Consider the following 25,731-nt stretch of genomic DNA (forward strand, 5'->3'; position numbering starts at 1 on the left):
TATGTAATATAAAAAATAAGAGAAATTACAGTGAAAAATTTTATTTTCTCATAAAAAAAATTGTTTAAGAACCTTGTCTCTTTAAAAAAAAAAAAATTTTAAATATTAATTATTTGAACATAATTCTACCTAGCAATTACATACCCCATTTTGTGCTTGCACAACACTAGACCATAAAAATAAATGAGTAAATTTATGCAAATGAGAACATTTTGTACTGTACTTAAATATATGGGAGAGAAATTTTAGTGATCATTTTTATTTTAAAATATTTTATGTAAACTCTTATCGGTAATACAAAGGTATTCAATATAAGTCATTTAAAGAAATTTAAAAAAATGGGTCTAATAAAATAATTTTCTAATAAATTCCAAAAATTAAAATAAATTTTTTTTATTAATATTATGTGCTATTCAGCAAAACTTATTATTTTACATTACGGATATTTTTTTTTTATAATAATGAGATGCAAGATTTGTTATTTTAAAATGTATGATCGCATAGAAATTTAATAAACCGATTTAGAATATAATAATTTAGATAATATTTTAAAATATAATCCGTATAATTATAAAAATTTTAATATTTTCAAAATTTATGTATATAAAGTATAGGAGAATATCGTATACATAAATCAGTAATTACATAATATTTACAGCTGATGTATTATTACTGATAATAATTATGCATTTTAAACAAGCATTAGAGTTTGTATGTATATATATATCAATATTTTTCTACTTATTTACTTATATACATTCCTCTATTCATGTATAAATAAATTCTTAAACACAATATTTTTAATATTTCAATTTTACTAATTTTATATTATATAATTTAATGCAATATACTATATATGTAATTATAAGAGAGGATAAAAATTTTACTTTGAATACCTATTGATATACATAATGTATGCATTCATAATTTATATAACATATTTACGACTAAATATATGTATATATCGAATTTTAATACAAAAACAATTCATAATTTATTTCAAACGAAGTACTTATATTCCAACTTATAAACACAAATAATGTTATTTTGTGCGTGTTAAAAAATTTTTTTTTGCAAATTATTATTGAAATTTCATAAAATATAATATTTTAAATCTTTGTTTATTTATAATATATATATATATACATTTGTGCATGTGTTTATTTTAAAAAACATAATTATATATAAATATTCATGTTATATTATTTTATTATTGATAAGTATAATAAATAAATAATGAAAAATTTAAAATGTTAATATAGTTAATTTATTTTCATAAACACAATTTTATATTCAATATTATTGAACCAGCAGCAAAAAGATTATCATATACATAAAAATGTTTAAACTAATTAAAGTTTGAACAAAAATTTGATATCAAACATATTGTATGAAGTAGGATTTTATCGATTTTACTTGTAGTATACAAGTAAATTGAATATGTTGTATATTGTTGTATGGTGTATGAGTGTGATTTAATTTTTGATAAAACATTATCAAACTTGTTATCAAAAACTATACTAATACCAAAAACCAGTTTTATACTGATTAATTTCTTTTAATATTGGATTAAATAATGATCAGCATGCACTAATATATATTTCATAAATAAAATAAATTGGTCTAATTATATGCAAATAAAATATAAACAAGTATATATTTTTAAAACTCTCATACAGAATGTATGAGACAAACCTGTGTAATTATTTATTATTTGACCCATTGAAAATTTATATAGAAAAATTACTATTAAATTTTGAATTCAACTAGGTTTCAGATTAGAAAATTATCTAAACGACATTATAATTTTTCCTCTAGAAATTTTTTTTTTTTTTGAATAAACCATTTGTATGAAAGTTTATATTAAACTTGTTTATATTGTTTTTGATTTAGGAATCACTTCTACAAAATTTTGAATTTTGAAATCTGGAGATGCCAAATGTTATACCAATAATATAATTTTTCTAATTGATTATAATTTTTTTTTTGTATTTCTTATTTATTATCGTATTATTTAAGGGGTGCGATATGTCTAGTCATAATATTATAATTATTATTAAATGTGTGTGTTTATATGTATATATATTATATAGGATACAATATGCAATAATACCCTCGTACGCACAATGAATAACTATTTTATAATAAATTCAAAATTGGTATATGCAGGTATGCAAGTATGCGTTAAATAATATTTTTAGACTATATATACTATTATGTATAATAAATATATTATAACAGTAAAATAATATTTCAATTTAAATAAAATTAATATTTAATTCGATTATTTATAAAGAAAATTAATAATTAAATGAATAAATATTAAAATATGTAGTGTATATGTGAAAATTTTATGAAAATGCAAAAATATTTGAATATCAGGCTTTTTTTTTCTTGTTTATTTATTTATTTATTTAGGTATTTTGTTTTTAGAAATTTTTTTAGAATTTGTTTTATTTTGGTTTTAGAAAACTTACATTTTTGCAGTCATCAAAGTCCATACAATGATGCCAATCTTCAATGAACTGAAATGAGAAAAAATATATAATAATTATTATTATAAATATTAATATTACGAATATTATTTGAATTTTTTTAATAAAAATTATTTATATATAAAAGTATTAAATATTTGCATGTACGTGTTTAAATGAATTTTTATAGTATTTAAGTGTATATTTTATTAAATTTTAATGCAAGTATACCGGGAATTCAATCCAATATAATATTAAATATGTATAACTAAATATAAATAGAATTCTTTTTATATTTCAATTATATTTTATAATTTATTAAAATATGCATAATATGAAAAATTGTTATACTCTTTTGTAATTGAGGTTATGTATTGTGACATTTATTTTTTTTAAATACATACATATACAAAATAATATAATAAATATGTGAATTAGTGCATAATTGCATATTATATTATAAGTTTTACATTTTATTTTAAATAATGTGTTGAAATTAATTGACGAAATTTGATTATTCTGAACTATTAAATATTACAGTATAAATATACAGTTACGTTGATAATTCATATTGTATACAATAATAATTACTGGCATTTATGCAATAATAATTATGATATTATAATAATAAAATTTTATGATTACATTATAATTATTATTATACTAAAATCCAGATGTTCTTTTCTCTAAGATTATTATATAAAATGCAAAATGTAATATATATTTTAAAATTTGTAGGAAATATGTGACAACAGTAAAAAAATTTATATGAGTATTTCAGTTTACTAGAGTTTGATATTATTATTGCTATCTGTATATTTGATATTAGTTCCAATAAAATTAACATGCCACTATTAGTTTGCTCGTAATAGAGAGAAGAATTTATTTTAACAAAAAATTTGCTGACGTCGCAATAATTATATTGTTCACTAAATAGAGAAGTTCGTTACCTATAAGTGATTTGTTGTATTAGAGTTTTACTGTATAAAAATAATGTAATTACACATTTATGCCTGTAATTTTATTAACAGTCATTTCGATTTAAATTATTACATGATATCATGTATAAAATTATTTTAATCACATTACCATATTTGTTTTAAAGAATTAAATTTATATTTCATTTATGGTTGTACATGAAGATTTTGTAAGAATATTATAAGAATATTAATTGGTTTTCGATACCATAGATTTATGTTTCTTTTTGTCCTAATACCAGTAATACTTTCTTAACATTACATTAAAAAAATCAGAAAAATTAATACCGAATAAAATTAATGACTTAAATAAATTGAGAATGCGAACATTTTAATTATGTAAACATATAAAATTTGCTGTGATGACACCAATTTTTCAAGGGAAATACAATATTAGAGAAGAGATTTTGAAGAGAATACAAATAATATATAAAATACAAGAGAAACCATAAGAGATCATCAGTTGAAGAAAGTGATTTAATGCCTTTTAATTCATAATTGCGAGCATTTATTTTGAATTTTTGCATGAAAGACTGTTGTCAGAAGTAGACAAATAATTTGCAATTATTATTTGCAATTTACTTTATTAAATGGCACATATTTAATCTGACCATACAATAAAACATTTATTATATTTATTTGATAATTTCTTAATTTATTTTTTAATTTCTTAATTCATTAGTCTTAATTATTAATAAAACCATTAAAATTTTATACTGCACATAACTTATAATTAATTAATTACATATATAATTATTTCTACTAAAAATTTTTACCGTTTCCAGTATTAGAAAAATAATTCACTTTATAATTCTTAACTACCGTTATTCGCAAGTTAATGAAATTAAATTATATAAGATTACATAATTTTATTAGGCTAAGTAGTAATTCAATTTTTTTTTTATTTTCTCCTTGTTCTATTAAAAAAATTTAATGCACGAAAATTGTGAGAAATTATAAAAACTAATATAAGTATAAAATATCATTCTTTATATTGTTACAACTATCTTTTATATATACATACATATATACTAACATTTAATTGATATAAAATATAGTTTGATTTAAATTCAAGATCAGCATAGTATTTTTAATTCTAGATAATTTTTGCAATAGGAAACTTTATATACGAGTATAACAATTCTTTTAAATATACAATTTGAAAATGAAAAATTATGTTATTAGCAATAGTTTAAGAATTGTTCCTGTATACTGGTGAATATAATTCTGTATTCAAGGAAGGAACTTCATCTATAATAATAATTATTACCTTCAACTTCAGTACTTTTGAAATATAAACAAAGTTTTTTTTTTAGAAAGCAAATAAAAGTAAAAAAAAAAAATTACTAAGTACACGATTAACTTGTACAAAAGATTTATTAAGAAAACAAAAATCAACGGTTTGTACTATATAAAAATTATATACTTATGTACATAGGTAGAAACAATAATAATTAAAAAAAAAGACTTCATCTATTTTTTTTTTATAATTTAATCTACAAAATATTTTACATATTTTTTTTTTCTTTCTTTTTTAGCTCAATTAAATAATTACTACCTATAACTATTATTTTATCTTCCCATCTTCTTTAATTTTATTCTGCTATGTAATTCTTTTTTTATGTATAAGAATGTATACAGTAAAACCTTTTAAAGTGGTACACTGTAAGAATTGAAAATCAGTTATTACCGCAATAAATTTACCGGAAGTTAAGGCTTTTAAAAAGGCATGCAATTTTAGTTTTGCAACTGTTTGATTGCTTAGTTCTGTACCACAGGTTTATATTCAAGCGCCTACACATATGCAACCGTATGATCGTATGTGATTAAACAATCAAACAGTTTGTACCTTTTTTAACAAACTGATCACAATTTTTTAGTTAGCACAATCGATTTGAATTGACGCAATAGTTTCAATGCTTAAATGTGGGCACAACGATTTTATAATCAAGCAGTAATTGCAAAATTAAAAATTGTATGTCTGCCTGAGAATTAAATCTGCCTATGCCGTAATGAAAAAACTTCAGTCCCTTGCATTTCCGCCTCTAACAGGTTTTACTGTATAAAATTTCAATTATTATTAATTGTTACTTATAAAATTTAATTTTCTTTGCTATTTGATTCTTAATTTTTTTTTTCTTTTAAATTTATATCCACTTAAATTATTATTTTTCATTATAAGGGTAATAAATTTTTGTTAAGTAAAAAAACGAAAAAAATTGTACAATTTTACAGGAATGATGCAACGAACAAGAATGAATCAAAAAACAAAAATCAAATAAAACAAATAAGGAAAAAAAAACAGTAGGTAAGTAGAAAAAATTGGTTGCTATAATTTTGAAATTTTTTATTCATCTTTTGAATTTTTTTTAAAAATAAGTAATACCGTTTTGATTCATTTAACTTGACAACGGTTAAAATAACAAAACATGGTACATAAGTCAAGAAATTTTTATTAAAATGAAAAAAATAAAAAAAAAATTAAATTCTATTTCAATTAAAAAAAAAAAATATTATGATGATTTTTTTATGAGTTGGAACAACTTTCGTATTATAAGATCTTAAAAAATTTTTTATTTGAAATTATTTTACAATAAAAAATGTTATAATTTTGTTAAAATTTTATATTGTAACATTTACATTACTATGGTATAGTAATTTATTGAATATGTTAATTTTCTTTAATGAGTGTAATAAAAGGTGAAATTAAATCGATTTAAGAGCATTTAACAGAACGTCTTAACACTGAATATAAGCAACAGAGAAATAGTTTACTTCACCTTCTTCACAACACAATACAAATCATATAACAACACAAAAGTAGAATAATAACATTAAAAAGTAATAAGAGAGCAATGGACAGCAGAGAACAGTAAGAGATCAATTTAATATCAAATATTGTGTTGTTTATAATTAGAAGAATAAAGAGAAAATTAAAAATAAATAAAAAAGTAGCCTTAAATTCAGAATATTTTATTCATAGCTATTAAAAATACAAATATATTATAGTTGATTTTAATAAATTTTGTAAATTGTATTAAATAAATATTATTTACATATTATATTTTAAGAGCAAAAAGAGGAGAGATTTTATTTTAATATTATTTAATATTATTTAATATTATTAATGTATGTTGTATGATGTTAGATTTAATATCATTTAACAATATTTATTGTCATCACATTATTCTCTTACGCTTTCGGAATTCGATTGTATGGTGGAATTGTGGAATATTTAAATTGCCTGTATTCTTTAGTCATTCAGTAATAACGATAGTACTATGAAGAAATAATTAATTGGAATCAACTCTTTATTTCCTTTAATGTTATTTTTCTTAACAAAACAAAAAAATTTTTATTTTTATATTTAAGTGAATTATAGAGGGAATTACAGTTTTTAAATTTCATGCCATTTTTAATTGATGATAATATTCTTATATACTGATTAATCGTATATTGGTCTTATGTATGTATGTATGTATGTATGTATGTATATTAATAAAATGTTTGCGATCTGTTACAATACTTGAAAAAGAATTCTTTTTCAAATTGATTTATACAAAACTTTTCTCTATATATTAATGCTATGTATACATATATATATATATGTATATATATATATATATAAATAAATTATAATTTTTAATAACTGGATAACCCACTTAATTCATAAAATTATTCTTTTTTGAAAAGTTGTAAAGATTCAAAAGAAGATTTTTGTTTGTATTTCTTCAAGTACAAGTTAAATATTTCATTACCATTGACTTTCAATAAAAGGAAAAGATTTAAAAAAAAAAAAAGAAAAGAAAAACTTTTAAGGAAACTCAACAACAAAATGATTTACGATTAAAAGTATAGAAGAAGAACATCATTAACAAAATATAAGTATATAGAAAAATAAAAATTATAAATATGAACGAATAACAAAATTAAATATGACAGAAATATATCAAAGAAAGAGGAGACACCAAGTTGCAACAAAAATATACAACATGAAAGAAACTGAGTAGGTACAAGAAATTTTTAATAACTAGCTTCCTAACATTATAACAGTTTTATATAGAATTTTGTTATGATTTTTTATACGACATAAAAATTATATATTTTTTTTTTTTTAATTTAGATAACCGTCAAAGCTACCTGATTTACAATACTATGAGTATAAATCATTCTAATCACATATAAATTATAGATTTTTCATTTAGTATTTTTACAACCGTATAACAGTATACTAGTTATACATAATAAGTATGTTAGCGTCATTTTTAATATATGCATTTATTTAACTGGATGGAAAGTACATAAAAGCAAAGAGGGAATTCTCACACACTAATATTTTAAATGCCTCGAAAAATGATGGTTTCCGGAAAAATATTAATCAAAATTTCTAATTAAATTTTAAATATGAAATATTATTAAAGTCTATATAATTAAATTTAACATAAATTTCATTTTAAAATCTGACATAAATATTGTGTTGCAAATTTTTTGAATGATATTTAAAAAAATTCATATAAAATTTTCTCCTTATTGTTATTATACTGAATAATTTCATTTTTACTGTTACAGCTTCTATTTGTTGATTTATTGTTGATAATATAGATTTCTAATGTGACAATGTTTCTCTCTCTCTCTTCCTATTCTCTGTATTTATTTCAGATGTTTACGCTGTATTTTTATTTCACGAAACTTTTGGTAAAGCAAGATCTTCTTGATTTCTAATTCATTCAACCTAAATCTTGTCACCTTGCATATTATGACACACGTCACAATTTGCTTGTTTTCGATAATTTAAAGCTTATCCAAATATTTGACCGTGAATTTCATTTCATTTATTTTACTTAAATAATTTCCCCAAAAAATAAGTTTGTTTTTACACAATATTTTTCATATTATTATTAAATTTCCCTATTACAATTGTATAAGTATTGTACCTACTTTAATATGACCATTATCAATATTGCTTTGTTATACTGAACGTTTTATTCAAGCGTAGTTACATTTTTAATTCAAAAATAGCTTTAGAAGTGAGAAAGAGAAAATATGATTTTTATCACGTGAAAAACATTTAATAAAAATTATGTTTCATTTTACTCGTTATTTTCTCTTTTTTTATTTTTACCAGTAATATAAAACATAAACTTTTCAAAAAGTTCTTCCTGTTATTAATAAATTTTTTTTTATATACATTAATAACATAGACTAACAGTCGTATAGTTATTAGCAGAACAGTTGTTTTTACTCTTGTTATGGCAATAACAATAATCATAATAATAATACATAATTTCAAACTGTTGACAATACAAATCAAATCAAAAACGGAAAAATGCTGGGGAGGATGTTGAAAAAAGAAAAACAGAATAAAAAAAGAAAAATATGTTGAACATTTTCACCTTAGAAATTTATTTTAGAATTATTAGGAATCTAAAATAAAGATATAATCGTACTAGTATAAAAGTAGTCACCTTCAAGGTAAAAAAAATTATTAGAAATTTAATGACTACAAGAACAAGAAAAGAGCAAGGCACAAGAATTTTTGGTGTGAAATTACTTGAATAGCGCATGAGATTCGTAATTTTAAAAATATTAAAAATTCACAAGAAAATGTAAACATTTTTTAATTATAACCATAATATAGAGGTGACAACAGTCATTGTGGACTTTATTGTCACAATATGAAAAATTCTATACCTATATCTACAATATGCTTAATGAATTGAATTGACATTTTGTGCGTTCTCTTAAATTTTTTTTTTTATATATTTTCTCTTTTCAGTTAATTTTTTTTTTATTTTACCTTCAAAAATAATTGCTTTGCTTCCCCTGGTTACTGTCGTCTTAACACACCAATATTTTTTTATTATTTATTTCTTTTTGCTTTCATTTGTATAGAATATGGTGTTGATGTATGTAAACTCAATAAAGTGGGAAACAGAAGTTTATTATTAATGTGACAATGAAACAATTTGTAAGGTGACACATTCTTGATGAAATTTTAGAACAAAAAATATCGAGAAAAATAAAATAAGAGAAACAAAACTTTGGTTGTGATTTTTCTTAAATTCTAAGTAATCATGTACACGTAGGTATTACAGGTATTCTGTAAAATAAGTTTTATAAAATATCGATTAAGAGCTGAAGAGAATTTGGAAAGAAATAAAAGTTTTTGAAGGATTTTTAAAGTTCTCTATAAAACAAAAGAAACTTTTTGTATATTTTTAAACCATCTACGGCAGGAAATTTTTAAAACAGAAAAATTTTATGTCTTTCCGTACGCTGGCAATATAAAAAAGGCTTTTTGTACAAGAACTACTTAAATTTTGTAAAAGAAATAATTATTCGCAATTGATTTCCTGCTGTTTCTCAAATTTCATGTTCACATTATCGAATATTACAGAGTATATTAAAGGAGGCGTACTTACAAATATTTCAAAAATCCAATTTCTAAAAACGCAATAAGTATATGACTTTGAGTCTATATTGAATTTACAAACATACTATTGAACTTAATTTTAATGACTTAATTTACGATTCTTAATATTTTTTTAAAAAAATTTCTAAAAATATTTTCCAAGTTAAAGTAAAATTTGCTACTCTTAAACAAATTGAATAAAATAATTTTTTTCTTTCTTGTTTATCTTTCATAAATTTTTTTATTTCTTCCGCTTTTCATAACATATTAGAACTTCAACAATATTGAGAAAACGTTCAATATTCAGAAATCATATAAGAAAATCGTACTCGCATAAATACTCCCTTATTGTATACGCATTGTGTACATTCCTTCACTCAATATAGTAACTTGAACTAAAAAAATAAAAAAAAATATTATTTAAATTTTTTCTTTATTTGTAAATATGCATATGTACATATGAGTGTATGTATGTCCATAGGTATTGTATTTAATTTGACGCTATTTTATAATTTACAATTATTTCGACTTATTATTATAACTGTATATACTTTTATTTATACAAAAAGAAAACAATTATGTTTATCCATGTTTCTCTACGTATATTGTTATATATAGAAAAACACAAGAATCCCTCTAATAGGCAGTAAGATTAACTAAATTAAATTACTGTTCGAATATTTTCTTAAAGCACTGTTGCTTAAAACATGCACTTTTAATTTAGTTATATATCGATACTATTCCCACACATGTATTTCTATTGTATACTTTGGATTTTTACCGTACACTTTTTCATTATATTAACTTATTAATAATTATGTAAATTCAGTCTCTATTGAACATTCATTGAATAAAGTCATATATTCTTATAGCATAATTTAACTGAACTGAACTTAACAGGTTATGGGCCCAGTTCATGTTAAATCCACGTGTTAAATAAAAATTAAGAACATAAGATATTTATTGAAAATTACAGTAGTAATAATTATTTTGAGTAAAAATTAAATTTTGCAAATTAAAGAAAAAAAAAAAATTATTTTTTAATTAAAACAAAAATGAATTTGCCGAATAATATTGAAAAATTGGATGAATCCAATTATGAATCATGGAAGTTGAAAATTAGGAGCGTGTTAATTTTTAATGATTATTGGGGCTATGTAACAGGTGAAGAAAAGTGTCCAACAACTGAGGCTGAAAGAAAAATTTGGAATATGAAGGATGCAAAAGCCTTGGCTTTAATATTTTTATGTGTGGGAGAAAATCAACTAACTCATATAAAGAAAGTGACGTCATCAGAAGCAGCGTGGAAAACTTTAGAAAAAATTTATGCATCAAAAGGGCCTGCAAAAAAGGTTATGCTGTACAAAAAGTTATTTTTATTAAAAAAGGATGTTGATCAAAGTATGAGTGAGCATTTACGGGAATTTCAGAATCTTATAGACGAAATGGAGGATATGGGAGTTAAGATACCAAAAGAATTAGTATCTATCATGATGATGAATTCACTTTCTAGTGAATTTGAGAATTTTTGTGTTGCAATAGAGACTCGTGACAATTTGCCAGAACCAGATGAACTCAAAGTAAAGTTGTTAGAGGAAGAAACACGCCGCAGTAATATAAATGAGAGTAAGAATGAAACTAATGCATTAATTTCAAAAAATATTAGGCAAAGCTACCAACATTATAACGACAATAAACCGAAAGAAAAAGGAGAATATAGAAGAAATCCACGAAGTTTTCGATTTGATGGAAAATGTTTTAGTTGCGGAAAGATTGGTCACAAATCCGTTGATTGTTTTAAAAGAAATCGAGATTACAAAGCTAAAGACAATTATTATAAAGGCAATAAGAGTTTAAATCAAGGAAAAGCAGTTAATGCAGTGATGACAGTTTCTTATGAAAGTTCGGGAAAAATTAATGAAAATAATTGGTATCTAGACAGTGGAGCTACTGCACATATGTGCAATAACAAAAATTTATTCTTAAAGTGGACCTCAAACGAAATAAGTAAAATTCAAACTGCAGGTAATTTACAAATTAAATCTTATGGTAGTGGCAACATTTATTTAGATGTAGTTAATGAAAATAAAGAAATATTAAAAATAATGTTGAAAGATGTTTTATATGTACCAGAATTAAAATACAATTTAATATCAATTTCAAAAATTTCAAGTTATAATTTTAAAGTATTTTTCAACCAAAATGAAGCTACAGTAAAATCAGAAAATGGCTTGTGTGTAATGTTAGCGGAAAAATATAACGACTTATATAAACTAAAGCAACACAAAACCAATTTTTCTTTATTAACAGTAAACGATATAAAAAATAATGATATTATTATGTGGCACCAACGTTATGGTCACTTGAATTTTAATGACGTCATAAAATTAAAACAATATAATATGGTCGATGGGTTAACTGGAAAGTTTGACATCAGGAAACTTCAATGTATGGTTTGTGAAAAGTCGAAAATTCATCAATTACCTTATAGTAGTTCAACAAGAAAATCATCAGATATTCTGGAGGTAATACATACTGACATTTGTGGACCTTTTAGTGAGAAATCAATGGGTGGTGCTCAATACTTTGTGACGTTTATCGATAATTTTTCCAGATACATTGAAATTACGTTTTTGAAAAATCGCAGTGAAGTTTTCGAAGCTTTCAAGAACTACAAAAATTTTGTTGAATGTCAGACCGGAAAGAAAATTAAATGCTTGAGAAGTGACAACGCACGAGAATATTTATCTAAAGAATTTGAAATGTATCTAAAGCAACATGGAATAAAAAGAGAATTATCGGTGGAATATACTCCGCAGCAAAATGGAGTTGCCGAGAGAGCAAACCGGACCCTGATGGATATGACAAGGTGTCTATTAACTGATTCAAAAGTTCCAAAAAGTTTGTGGGCCGAAGCGCTAAATACATCAGTATATATTAGAAATAGAAGTCCATGTAGTTCAATTAAACATAATAAAACGCCGTATGAATTGTTTTTTGGTAATAAACCCAAAATTAATCATCTGAGGACATTTGGCAGCAAATGTGTAGCGCTATATAAAGGACCAAAACGTTCAAAGTTACAACCCAAAGGAGAAGAATACATTTTTGTTGGTTATTGTTCAAATTCTAAAGCATATAGACTTTGGGATGGAAAGCGAAGCATTGTTAAAAGAAGAGATGTAAGGTTTTTTGAAAACACAAATTTAAATAATTATTTCTTTTTAGATGGTATGATAGAGTCAGTTAGCGTTGATGGTAATTTGTGTTCGAAAGAAAATGTTGATGTTAATAATATTGATATTAAAGAGGATATTTTTCTTGATGGAGAAAATGTAGATGAAAATAACACGGATAGAGAGATTTCTTTTCATAGTATTCCAGAGTGCAAAAGTTCATTAAGTAGCCATGAAAATGAAGAAAGTTCAGATATTGAAAATGAAAATTCACCTAAGAAAACTGAAAAAGTAGAAAATGCTAAAGGCAGACCTCGTATATTGAGAACGGGCAGAAAAGGAAGGCCTAAAAAGATTTTTAAGCAAAAGGCAAATTTGGTAGTAGCAGCGAATATTAGTTCGTATAATGATGTTATGAACAGTAATGAAAAGGAAAAATGGTTAGACGCAATCAAATCTGAATTACAAAGTTTAAAGAAAAATGCGACCTGGGAATTGGTAGATCGGCCAAAAGCAGAAAAAATATTGTCAAATAGATGGGTATTCACGACAAAAAATTGTTCTGGATCAACTAAATATAAAGCTCGATTGGTTGTTAGAGGTTGCGAACAACAACAAGGTATAGATTATGATGACGTTTACTCTCCAGTAGCAAGACATGAAACCTTGCGTTTGCTTTTCGCGTTATGTGTTAAAAATGAGCTTTACCTACATCACATGGATTTTATCACAGCATTTGTACAAGGCGACCTTGAAGATGTAATTTATATGGAACAGCCATTACAACCAGGCATACAAAATAATGACAAAGTTTGTTTATTAAAACGTCCACTATATGGTCTTAAACAAGCCAGCAAACAATGGAACAAAAAATTGAATAATTTTTTAATAGAAATTGGTATGAAACAAGTTCAAACTGATCAATGTTTGTATATTAAAGGTTCGAATTTAGAAATCGTAATTATATTGGTTTATGTTGACGACATCCTACTAGCGTGTAATACAGAAAAGTTGTTAAAGGAGACAAAAGATATGTTGAGAAATAAATTTGAAATGAAAGATTTAGGTGAAGTGGAAAATATAATTGGTTTTGATATAAAAAGAGAATCATCAAAAGGAAACATTGAAATTAGTCAGAAAAACTACATTAATACAATATTGCAAAAATTCAATTGTTTAGAGGCAAACAGTGTGTGTACTCCTTTAGAAAATAATATAAAACTATTACAAATTGAAGAACCTATAAGTACAGAAGAAAAAAATTATATGGAAAAAAGGCCTTACCGAGAATTAATTGGTGCTTTATCTTATTTATCCAACAGTACACGTCCAGACATATCTTTCAGTGTCAATTATCTTGCGAGATACAACAATAATCCTCGAAAGGTTCATTGGGAAGCTGCAAAAAGGATCTTAAAATATTTAATTGGTACAAAAGATTACAAGATAAGATACTTTAAAAAGGATGAAGGATTAAAAGCATTTAGCGACTCAGACTGGGCAAATGATATTCATACAAGAAAGTCCTGTTCTGGTTACGTGGTAACAATGTGTGGTGGTCCAATTTCATGGAAATCTCAGAAACAAAAATCAACTGCATTGTCAACAATGGAGGCAGAATATATAGCATTATCAGAAGTAGTTAAAGAAGTGATATATATTCGAAATCTGCTTCATGAGCTAACTTATGTGAGCTTTTGTGAAGAGCCAACTATAGTACATTGCGATAACCAAAGCACTGTCAATTTGTGTAAAAACCATATTACGCATAGTAGATCTAAACATGTAGATCTAAGATATCATTTCTGTAGAGAACAAACTAAATTGGGTAACATCAAAGTCATACATATTCCAGGAACACAAATGCCAGCAGACATGTTTACAAAATCTTTGCAAAAATGTAAATTAATGAATTGTGTAGAAATTTTAAATTTAAAATTATAAAACAAATATTGAATTTGCAGTTAAAGAAAAAAAATTTTTTTTTGGTTAAATTTTGTTGATTTAAAAATTAAAATTTTGAAAATGTTTTGTTTAACATAAAGAATATAAAATTTAAAGAAATTTGAAGGGAAATTGAATTTAAAAGTTCTTGAAAATTGTAATGTGGAAATAGCATCGATAGGGGGAATGTTCGAATATTTTCTTAAAGCACTGTTGCTTAAAACATGCACTTTTAATTTAGTTATATATCGATACTATTCCCACACATGTATTTCTATTGTATACTTTGGATTTTTACCGTACACTTTTTCATTATATTAACTTATTAATAATTATGTAAATTCAGTCTCTATTGAACATTCATTGAATAAAGTCATATATTCTTATAGCATAATTTAACTGAACTGAACTTAACAATTACAAATATCTCGTTTAAAATTCATATTAGAAAGACCGAAATTTCTAATATAAATATAACGCACTTATAAAATAATGAGACTGGTCGCCTGCCTTCGAAATTTTATAAAAAATCAGATGCTGAGAATCGTATATCCACGGTACGATTCGACACTATGTTCAATTTCCGGTTACGTTTTCATTTCAGGAGTGCATTTTCGTAATTACTTCTCTTAGCGTACGGCGCCGAACAATTTGGAACGGAGGCTGTTAGTACTAATACAGTCAATTTTATATACAGTCAATTTTATGGAACGGAGGCTGTTAGTACTAATACAGTCACTTTCCTCAAAAAAAAAATTTATATAAAATTTTTTAGATTCAAAAGTTCTAATATAACAATTAAATTTTCAAAGGGCTATTTCTTAGATTTTTATTTTGCTTTGAGAAAATACTGCACTTATTCGAGTATTAAGAACACTGTACAAAATTTGTACAATAAATAAAATTAATATAATTATAATAAAAACAAACTGGAATTTTTCAAGAGTTCTGCATCATTTAGAATTACTCAAATTTTCAGTTCTCAAATTTCTAATTTAAACAATTCGTGGCGTAAATTTCGGTTTAGAGTTTCGTCAAATGCTAGAAATTAAAATCAAAATTGGAAAAACTATAAAATAATAAAAATCAATGAAACGCATTATTTGAAGGATGCTTGTATATAAATTTTGTTATACTAGAAAAATGTAAATTTTTCAGCCTATTTTTATATACCATTTTATATATACATATAAACAAATATGTATAATTGCACTCAAGTTGTATATGTATACATGTGTATATAGAATATTTTATTTTATCATCACTATCAAACATACTTAAAAATATTTATGTTTTATGATTATTCTTTTACGCTAGCTGTTCTTTTCTATTTTTTTTTGTTATTTATATTTATGTATTATGATTTGTTTGTTGAACGTGATTTCCTTTTACTTCAAAAGCGCGTATTTTATATTATTTTGATATTGTTATATTATGTATGCATACTTGTACACCTAAATATTTTATTTATTATTATAATTGAATAGAAGAAGTCTCTATATATTTAGTCGATTCAACTGTTAAATATTATTATAAATATATTACAATATAAAGAGTACAAGGTGAACAATAAAAAAAAAAATTTATATATTATGTACATGTATAGAGGCTATTCATTGGGGCTATTGGTTATTATTATAATTGAAAATCATAAATTTAGAGATCTGGTTATATGCAGTACAAATGGATATTGATTTTTAATTATAATTTAACTTAAACGGTTTGTATAGGTAAGAATTTTAGAACTAAAAAATTTATAGCTCAAAAATTTTTAAATTATAATGGTCAAATAATTTTCGCTTTTAAAAACTCGATAAATAATTTAACATGGAAAGATTAAGGCGATTAATTCCGGATTATTAGAAATTGTGATAAAATTATTAATGAAGATCAAGCCATATACTCTCACTAAAACTCGACTATCAAGTTCATGACTATTGTCTATAAATTTATATTATACTTAAAGTTCATCACCAATCCAATTTCATAAAGAAGTAGGTACATACGGCATACTAAATAACAGATGGTCAAATAGATGGCGCAAATAACAAAATAACAGAACATCCTGTAAATCTATAGCCGACAAAAATATTATTGATAAATAAAATCAAACAACTTGAAAAAAAAATCAATATATAAGAATAAATAAATAAAAATAATTTTTTTTTTCTATAAAATGTGAAGAGTAAATAAATAAACATTAAAAATAGCACCAGAAGAAGCAACAAAGCAATATAACAAAAATAGCAGACCTAAAGAAGCAATAATAATAACAAAAAATACATTCATGCTAGTATAGGAATTATGCTACTAATATAACATATACATACATATATTACATAAAATAACCAAGTCATAATATTATAATGTTATAATGCAACTATGTATATAACAACTATTGTATAAAACAACAGCAATAAATCAAAATATCAAGAAATTTTTTTTAATAAACGAACGTACGAACGCATTTTATGCATTGCAATATTAAAGTTATTTTCATCGATTATTTATATACAGACCGGAACAGTTTTGGTTCGCTTTTCTCACTATTTAGAAATCGAATATCGAATAAAATAATCCAAAAATTAACAAAATATTAATGATAAAAAGATTTTAAATTTAGAAAATAAACAATTTTGTAATTATATTGCCGATGTGTATAATAAATTAAATAATTAATTTATAATTAAAAAATTTTGTTGGATATTGGAAACATTTCGGAAAATCATAAAAATTTTGTTAGTTTTTTATATTGAGTATAAATTGCTGTAATAAAATTGTAAAGTAAACTGTTTCATCGTTAAAAGATTGCGTAATTTTAATTAGGTTTCAGCTTATAAAACTTTATAAGAAAAATTATTTCACATTAAAGAAACTCAATTGAAAATCTTCACTCATTTCAATAAAATTCAATTGTATAATTATTTATAATAACTCACAAATACAACAATAAATTATGCTAACGAGAAGTGTTCAGTTTCTTTATTATGACCATCCTCTAAAAGTATGCAAGAAATTTATACATATTTTCGTACATATGAAGAAAAGCAATAATAATGTAAAACATTGTTTTAAAAGCAGTATAAACACCTGAACCTAAAAAGTATTATTTTAAAAACCATTAGTTTAACCCAACTCTATTTATGCTCCCAATGATAAAATACACCAATTTTAAATTCTCATTGCCACAATTAAATTTCTCATTTTGTCAATTTAATTTCTCATGTCTTCTCATAATAATTAAAACAAAATAATTCCCTAATTTCTATTTTATAAGAATTTTTATTATTTGCCTTAAAATTCTCAAATTTCCAACAAAATTTCTGCAAAAAGCAAAATAAATAATTTCGAATAAAGTTCAACTTTACGAGACGACGTAAGTGTAGAATTGTACATACATATATGAAGTTATGAATAAGATATATAACACAATACTCTTTCAATTTTCAATTTTTGCTCAGTGTGTGTTAGAAAATTCATTGAGACATTAAGAAATTTTACTTTAATTTAATATTCGTAGCAATTTTAATAATTATACAACAATACAATTTGCGTGCTAATTAAAATGTTATTCAAAAAATTCAATAGACTTATCATATCAATACTAATTTTTATCAAATGTCATGTATTTTACAATGTACCCAAAGTAAGTATAATATGTAAACTTAATATTTTCAATAATTCAATGACCTCATATATACATTATTATGTTTATATTTTTACATACATACAGACAATACTTAAATATTAAATACTTATTTAAACTTTAATTGCTTTTCATTAGTGTTACGCTAAATACATTTTACACAAATCACACAAAAATAAAGATAATTATACTAATAAAATATCATGAGGTCAATTCGGTATTGTAGTGATGTCCAAATAGAAAATGATAATAGTATAAAATAATCGAAAAATAAAATTGAGGTCATTTCAAAACCATGTTATAGAAATGAAATAAGTAAAAATATAGAAAGAAAACATTGTAAAAAAAAAAAGCATAGAAAAATCTAAAGTAGATTTGAGCACAAACGAACTAACACTCATATATAGTATTGGCATAACAGTATTTCGAATACTACTATTGTTGAAGTTGAAGACAATGAAATTATTCTACAGTAATTTTGTAAATAAAGCGCATAATATTAAAATTTTCAAGAATAAGTAGAAGATAAATAAACCAAATTAATTTTCTCTTCTGTTTGCTTTTTAGTATTTTTTTCTCTTTATACATATATTACTTTCCAAATGATATGAAATGAAACCAAAAGAAAAAAAAAAATAATTGAATCTAAACTTAATCTGTGTAATTTAAATATACATTAAATGTAAATTTAGATTAATTACCGTAACAGATAATAAGATTTGTGTAAAAAAAAAAAAAAATCTAAATAACTTATTTAAAATCGCAGTAGATACAATCAAATATAAACGCATATAAATATATACATAGCTTTAAATTGTATAGTTAGTTGAAATTACGAGAAAGCAAATTTAGATAGAGGATGAATTAAATTAAAGAGAGAGAGAGAGAGTGAGAGAACTTTTATACTATTTAGTAATTGTACAAACGTTGAACCCAAAAAAACAAACATTTACGTGCTACTTTTTCATAACATTTAAGATTAAACATAGATAATTAAAAGAAAACGAAAACGAAAATGGAATAATAAAAATTTTGCTTTTATTCGCTCACACTACCTAATTGAAATGAAAGCGGAATAATTTTTGTTCTAATTCAAGAAAAAAATTGTTTAATTTAAAAAAAATTAAGCGAAAAAAAAATTGCTGTAAAAAGTTGAACGAAATACAATTAATTTTAGTAGAACAAAATTTAATAAGAAAAAATTTATTTAATTATTAAATTTTTTAGTAAATAAGAAAAAATTTATTTAATTTTTCTAATTAAAATTTACGCAATATAGACAATAGGATCAGATATTTGAAATTACTTTAAATTTTATATAAATTTTTTATTTTAAAAAAACTTTGTATATTTTAAATTTAACAAATTAATCATTTGAGCGAATTTTGAGCGAATTTTGAGCGAATTTTAAAATTTTGAATTTTTTTTTCGCCTATAGGGAACTGGTGCACGACGACCCATTGGATATTTTGACTAAATTTTGAATTTAAAATTTAATGTTATTGTTTTGTTTTAATTTCGAGTCTCAGAAGAATAATTGCACTGGTAAGCCCATTTCGTATGAAATTTATTGAGAAGCTCGTATAAAATAATTAGGTAACTTATCCAAAATCACTTTCATTTAAAATTATAAGATATTTTAAATGAAAGTGTATTTTAATTTCCTGTATTATGGTGCTCGTAAAAGGAAAAATTATAAAATTTTTTTATGTGAAAGCAGTCAGTTTTGTCAAAATGATACCAATTAAGTGTATGAAAATTCCAATGAAAATCAACTTGTAATTTTGAAAAATCTTACATTTTCCATGAATTTCATTGAAAACCTTTGAGTATTCATTATTATTGTCGATTTGGTATGAAAAATGCCTTACAATCGTAAATAAAATTAACTCAAAATTATTAAAAATAATCTAAAAATCTAATGAAAATGAATGATTGCACTCAGTGGAGCTGCAGTCTACCGAATCTTTCAAGTTACTTGAGTTTAACAGTGGGGTAGTTCTCAAGGGGGGTGCATTTACACCTAGGGTCTGCTGTAGGGCGTATTCCACACCTAATGGGAGGGCACAATAGCTTTTTTATGTTAATCGCGATGAACTGTTACACCCATCTGTAAAATCTACAATTGATTGCTTTTAAAAATTAATGTAGCATATGTGAAATAAACAAATTTTAAACATTTTAAGTACGTAAATTTAAAATTTTGACTGTAAGTATCTAATGAATTTTGTTATAGATTTAAGAAGATTCTTGTTTGATAAGACTTTTATTTGAGTATTTTGTTTCCGAATACTCAATGTATATTTTGCCTGCAGTAAATTGTTGAAATTTCTGATGTGAATCTTCTTGTAAAGAAAGCTATTGAATATTATTACTGTCATTATTATGCTGGTATAAGAGTTTTAATATATTTTTTTAGAATAAATATAGATTAATGTTCTAAATTTGAAATTATTGTTATTTTTTATATGGAAAACTTAAATATATTGTTTATAGTTACAAATTTTAAATCCATATTTTTTCTTTTCTTGTATCAGGGTATAAAATCTTTTATTTTTCTTATAATGAATATTAAATATTTATTATAATTCTATTTACCTCAACTTTAAGTATAATGTCCACATATGTATGTACAATATATTTTTATACATATGTATTATCTAAGCATATATTTATTTGTAAAATAAAAAAAAATATAAGGATAATCCTTTTGAAATGTCAATCATAACCTATATAATATAATAAAATTAAATAATAAGGTCTAATATTTTTGCATTTTGTACTTTGATTTTTCTTATTTTCTCCTTACATTTTGTATCCTTTTTATTATCGTTTTCTTTGTATATATATTTTTTTTGTGTCAATTTCTAAATAAGGCTTAAGGATATTCATTAGAAATTAAATAACATAAATATAATTTTTTTTATTCTTTCTTCAAAATTAAGAATTTTGAATATTTTTTGCAAAAAAAAAAAATAAAATACATTTTGTAAAACCTTTTATTATATGAGTATAATTGTACGAATTTTGCAGAAATTTAGAAATGCAAGTATGTATAAATAAATATAAAGATTTTATATAATAAAATTCAAATATCTTTATCTTGTAATAAATATACACTTTGAAGAATAATGATATTAAAAAAAAATTCTTATATAACAATATAATTTTAAGAATAATTTGAGATCACATAATAATGTTGGTGAATAACAAATATACATATTATATACTCTTATATATTGATATTATGTATTATGTAATAATAAAATCCTAAACTTAAATATGTTATGAAAGAGAATATGTTATTTTTGCTGTGCAGTGCAGTGCTCCTATTAAAATTTTTGTTAAAAAATTTAAACTCTTAAACTGGAATTTTTCTAAAAGAAATATTAAATTTTTCGAATACTTACACAAAGTAAAATCATGATCTGCCATAATATGTAAATGTTAATGAATTGACACAAAAGGAATAAAGTTAAACTTTTGCACTTGAATTGCATAGAAATTTTTCTAATTTCCATTTAGATCACTTTAATATAATTTAAAATATTATAAGACCTAAGTTAATTCTATAATAAAAACCATTTTAATAGTATTTAATGAAGTTAATTCAATAATCCCTATGAAAAGAATCAATTTTTCACTTAGAGCCTCTGTCTTTTTGAAAATAAGATGTTCAATGGATAATTTGAGAAAAAATACAAAAATCCAATTGAAAGAATTAGCAATTTTATTAGAAAAATTAAATATCCATTAGAAACACAGAGAATTCTGGTTTGAAAGTGAATTAAAAATGAGATTAAGAAGCGGGAAACACGATTAGGCTGTTAATAAATTTTAGATTAAATTTCAAGTCTGGTTTAATTTTAACTAAAAAATGTCAATGTCCTACAATAATTTTAGCATTAAAGATGAGAATAACAAATTATAACAGTTTAATACCCGAAATTATAGACTGTTTTTAATTAATTAATAAAAGCAAAGTAGAAAATTTGTGCCATTTCTTTTAAATTTATTAAAATTAAAATACAAATTCAAAATATGCGGTAACAATTGTAACAAATCATATTATGTCTTATGAAAATCTAAAAACATTCTATGGAACAAATCATCTGTAAAATGGTACACTTTTAATAATTATTTTTAATATAATTATACTTGTATATACCATACTGAACTTTAAATAAATTAAATATATATAAATAAGCATTTAATTTGTGTATATTTACTTATTTTTTTAAATTTTATAATATATTTTCTCTTTCCAGAAAAAAAGGAATAAAATCCAATTCTTTAAAGGATATTAATAAATTATATAAAATAAATACATATACAGAAAAGGAGAAGAAAAATAAATAATAATAATATAAGAATACAATAAAAGCAAATATCCGTATTTTGCTACTGTAAATGTATAACTAATCCTCTTATATTGGTGTACCATGTGTATTTACTCACATTTATCTTATATTGCATTCAGAAGAGAACAAAATAAAATCAAAACAAACAGAAACTGGTTGAGATGGTGGGAAGACAGAAGAAGAATGTGAGATTGAACGATACACTCCATAATAATTGAAGAGAAATAAATTTTTTTGAAGAAAATTTATAAGAAAAAAGGAAAAAGAATAATTGAAGAAAAACAAAAATATGAAGATCCTTTTTCGATATAAATTTCCTTTAATAATTTTATTCCTTAAAGGTATTTTTATTTTATTATCATCATTGTTGTTTTTATTGTTGCTTTATTGTTTTTTTTTTTGCCTTTATTTTCGAATCAGAAATTTAATATCTCTTCTGTTCAAAAATTTCAATATTTAAATAAGCAAATATATATGAGTAAAAAAATAAACACGTAATTTTAAAATTGCCAAACTATATTATAACTAAAATTAAAATCAAGTTTTACTCGCAGATTACTTACACGAGAAATTATCCCAAATCTTTAAATGAGGGTTCAAAAATTCTAAATAATCAAAATTACAATACAAATTTGAGAATAACAAAACAATTAATCTCTTAAAATTTCTCTTCTAATGAAATTCTTATAATATTAAAAACGCCCTTAAAAAATTCTGTTCTCTCTTCAAAGAGACACTTTTTATTTTCATAATTGTAAATGCCAGCGTGTACATGTACTTATTGTTATCATTAACAACTTTTTCAAATCTTGTACTGTTTAAAATCTGTAAAAATATATCTGTATAATTTTAGTCCTAATTTTATTAAAGAAATTTAAACTTAAAGTAAATATTATGATAAAGAGCATACTTAAACAAGATCTAATAATATGTAAGCAATTCCCAAACTCTTATACATACATATATACATACATAAATAAATGAATGTATTGTGTTATTCTACTCATTATATACAAATGGCAACTCTAACACTTTTACGTACATATACAAATTATACAAAAAAAAAAACTCAAATTTTTTTCGTTTTTTTTTTTATTTTTCTTTTCAATTTTTGTAAAGTGCTGAGTTTTACCTGATTTTGATATTCATGATATGATATTTTCTTTTACAATACTTTCAAACAATAAAAATTAAATAATAAAAATAATAACAAAAAAGGAAAATAAATCTTCCGATAATTTACAAAATAAGAAGCAAGTCCTTACGTATGAATCATAAAAAAATATATAATATTAAAAGTATAAGTGCGTGTGAGGTGAAATGAGCCCTTTCATTACAAGGAGAAAAAAAATAACAAGAAAAAAAACAACATCAAATTTACATTTGAAATTACTCAAATGTATAGGGTGCGTATCCTGATTTTATATCGGCTTCTATGATCGTTTTTAATTTACTCAATATTCAACCAGCCTTAAACGGAAAAAAACCTGAGGCTTTACTTACTATACAATTCGATCTTAGAGAAAACGATGATCATATATTTGCAGAAATGGTAAGTTAGAAACAATCAATTTTTATGACACTACATTAAAATTTCTGCAAATACAAAAATAGTTTCACGGAAATTGAATTACACAGTAAAATCACTGATCTCAGTGTTCACGTAATTTAAAAATCAATTTCAAGAGTAAGTGTGCAGTGCAGAATTGAAAAGTGGATTATCAATAAAAATGAAGAAATCTTCAATTGAACATTACTGAAAAAGGTCATTCAAATAACAAAAAACTTTGGATTAGTCAAATTAAACAATATAATTGAATTGATGGCATAATATAAGCAATTACTTTATAAGTAACTTACAATGACCCTGAAAATTTTTAATAATTACCAGTTTGTAAATTTGAAATTCTTGTCGAATTTCTATTCTTTTAGGCTGTTCTATAATTTATTTATAGTAATTTAATAAAAAATACATAAGAAATTAAATATTTTATAAACGAAAGGATAACAATAATTTTTCTTTGATCAAATAAATTGCGATGCGTAAACCACGAAATATTCTCTAAATTAGATTACTCGTTGAATTAAAAACCTGATATCATAAAAATTCTTGTACAAATTTCTTTCCACTTTTCTTAAACAGCAAATAGAACTTTAAAATTTTTAAATATACACGATTTTTCTTTAAAATCTTGTAACACCTTGTATTATACACTCATATTTTTATTTCAATATTTATAAGATTTATTTTCATTATAATATTTATAAAATACACACATACTTTATACGTTAAGTATTTTTGTTCCTATATAATGTAAGTATATACATATATGACTGTATACAAGGAAAAAAAAATAAAAAAGAAATCATATTATAAATGTGTATGTCTTATTTAAAAATTTATCAAAAGACAAAAAAAACAACAAAAACTAAAAAAAAATAAAATGCTTTGTTTTCAAAATATTTTCCAAAAAAAAGAAGAAAACAAAGAGAATAAAACATAAAAATAACAAAAACAGCAAAAATATCCTTAGGACAAATAAATAATTTAAGGATATATTATAAAAAAATATTTGTATATTGCATATATATAGGCGTTTATTTATAAGTAGGCTTGTATTAGTTTTGCTCATAAGACAAAAAAAATATTTACACACGTAGCTATTTTATGTTTTATTTTAAGAGATTTTTTTTTTTTTTGGGGGAAAGAATTAAACAGGAATTTGAATTGAAACCGAAAA

General features: G+C 23.0%; 1 protein-coding gene across 1 annotated transcript in view; it reads right to left on the reverse strand.

The window, feature by feature from the left end:
* LOC129618831 (myosin-G heavy chain-like) overlaps positions 1-25,731 on the reverse strand; it is a 190,061-nt gene that overhangs the window by 83,809 nt on the left and 80,521 nt on the right. The window contains exon 3 of the mRNA XM_055533846.1: positions 2,478-2,525. Coding sequence (XP_055389821.1) covers positions 2,478-2,525 — 48 coding nt within the window. The remainder of the gene's footprint in view (positions 1-2,477; positions 2,526-25,731) is intronic.

This window comes from Condylostylus longicornis, unplaced genomic scaffold (assembly GCF_029603195.1).
Source record: "Condylostylus longicornis isolate FDR11 unplaced genomic scaffold, ASM2960319v2 ptg000010l, whole genome shotgun sequence".
NCBI classification, from domain to species: domain Eukaryota; kingdom Metazoa; phylum Arthropoda; class Insecta; order Diptera; family Dolichopodidae; genus Condylostylus; species Condylostylus longicornis.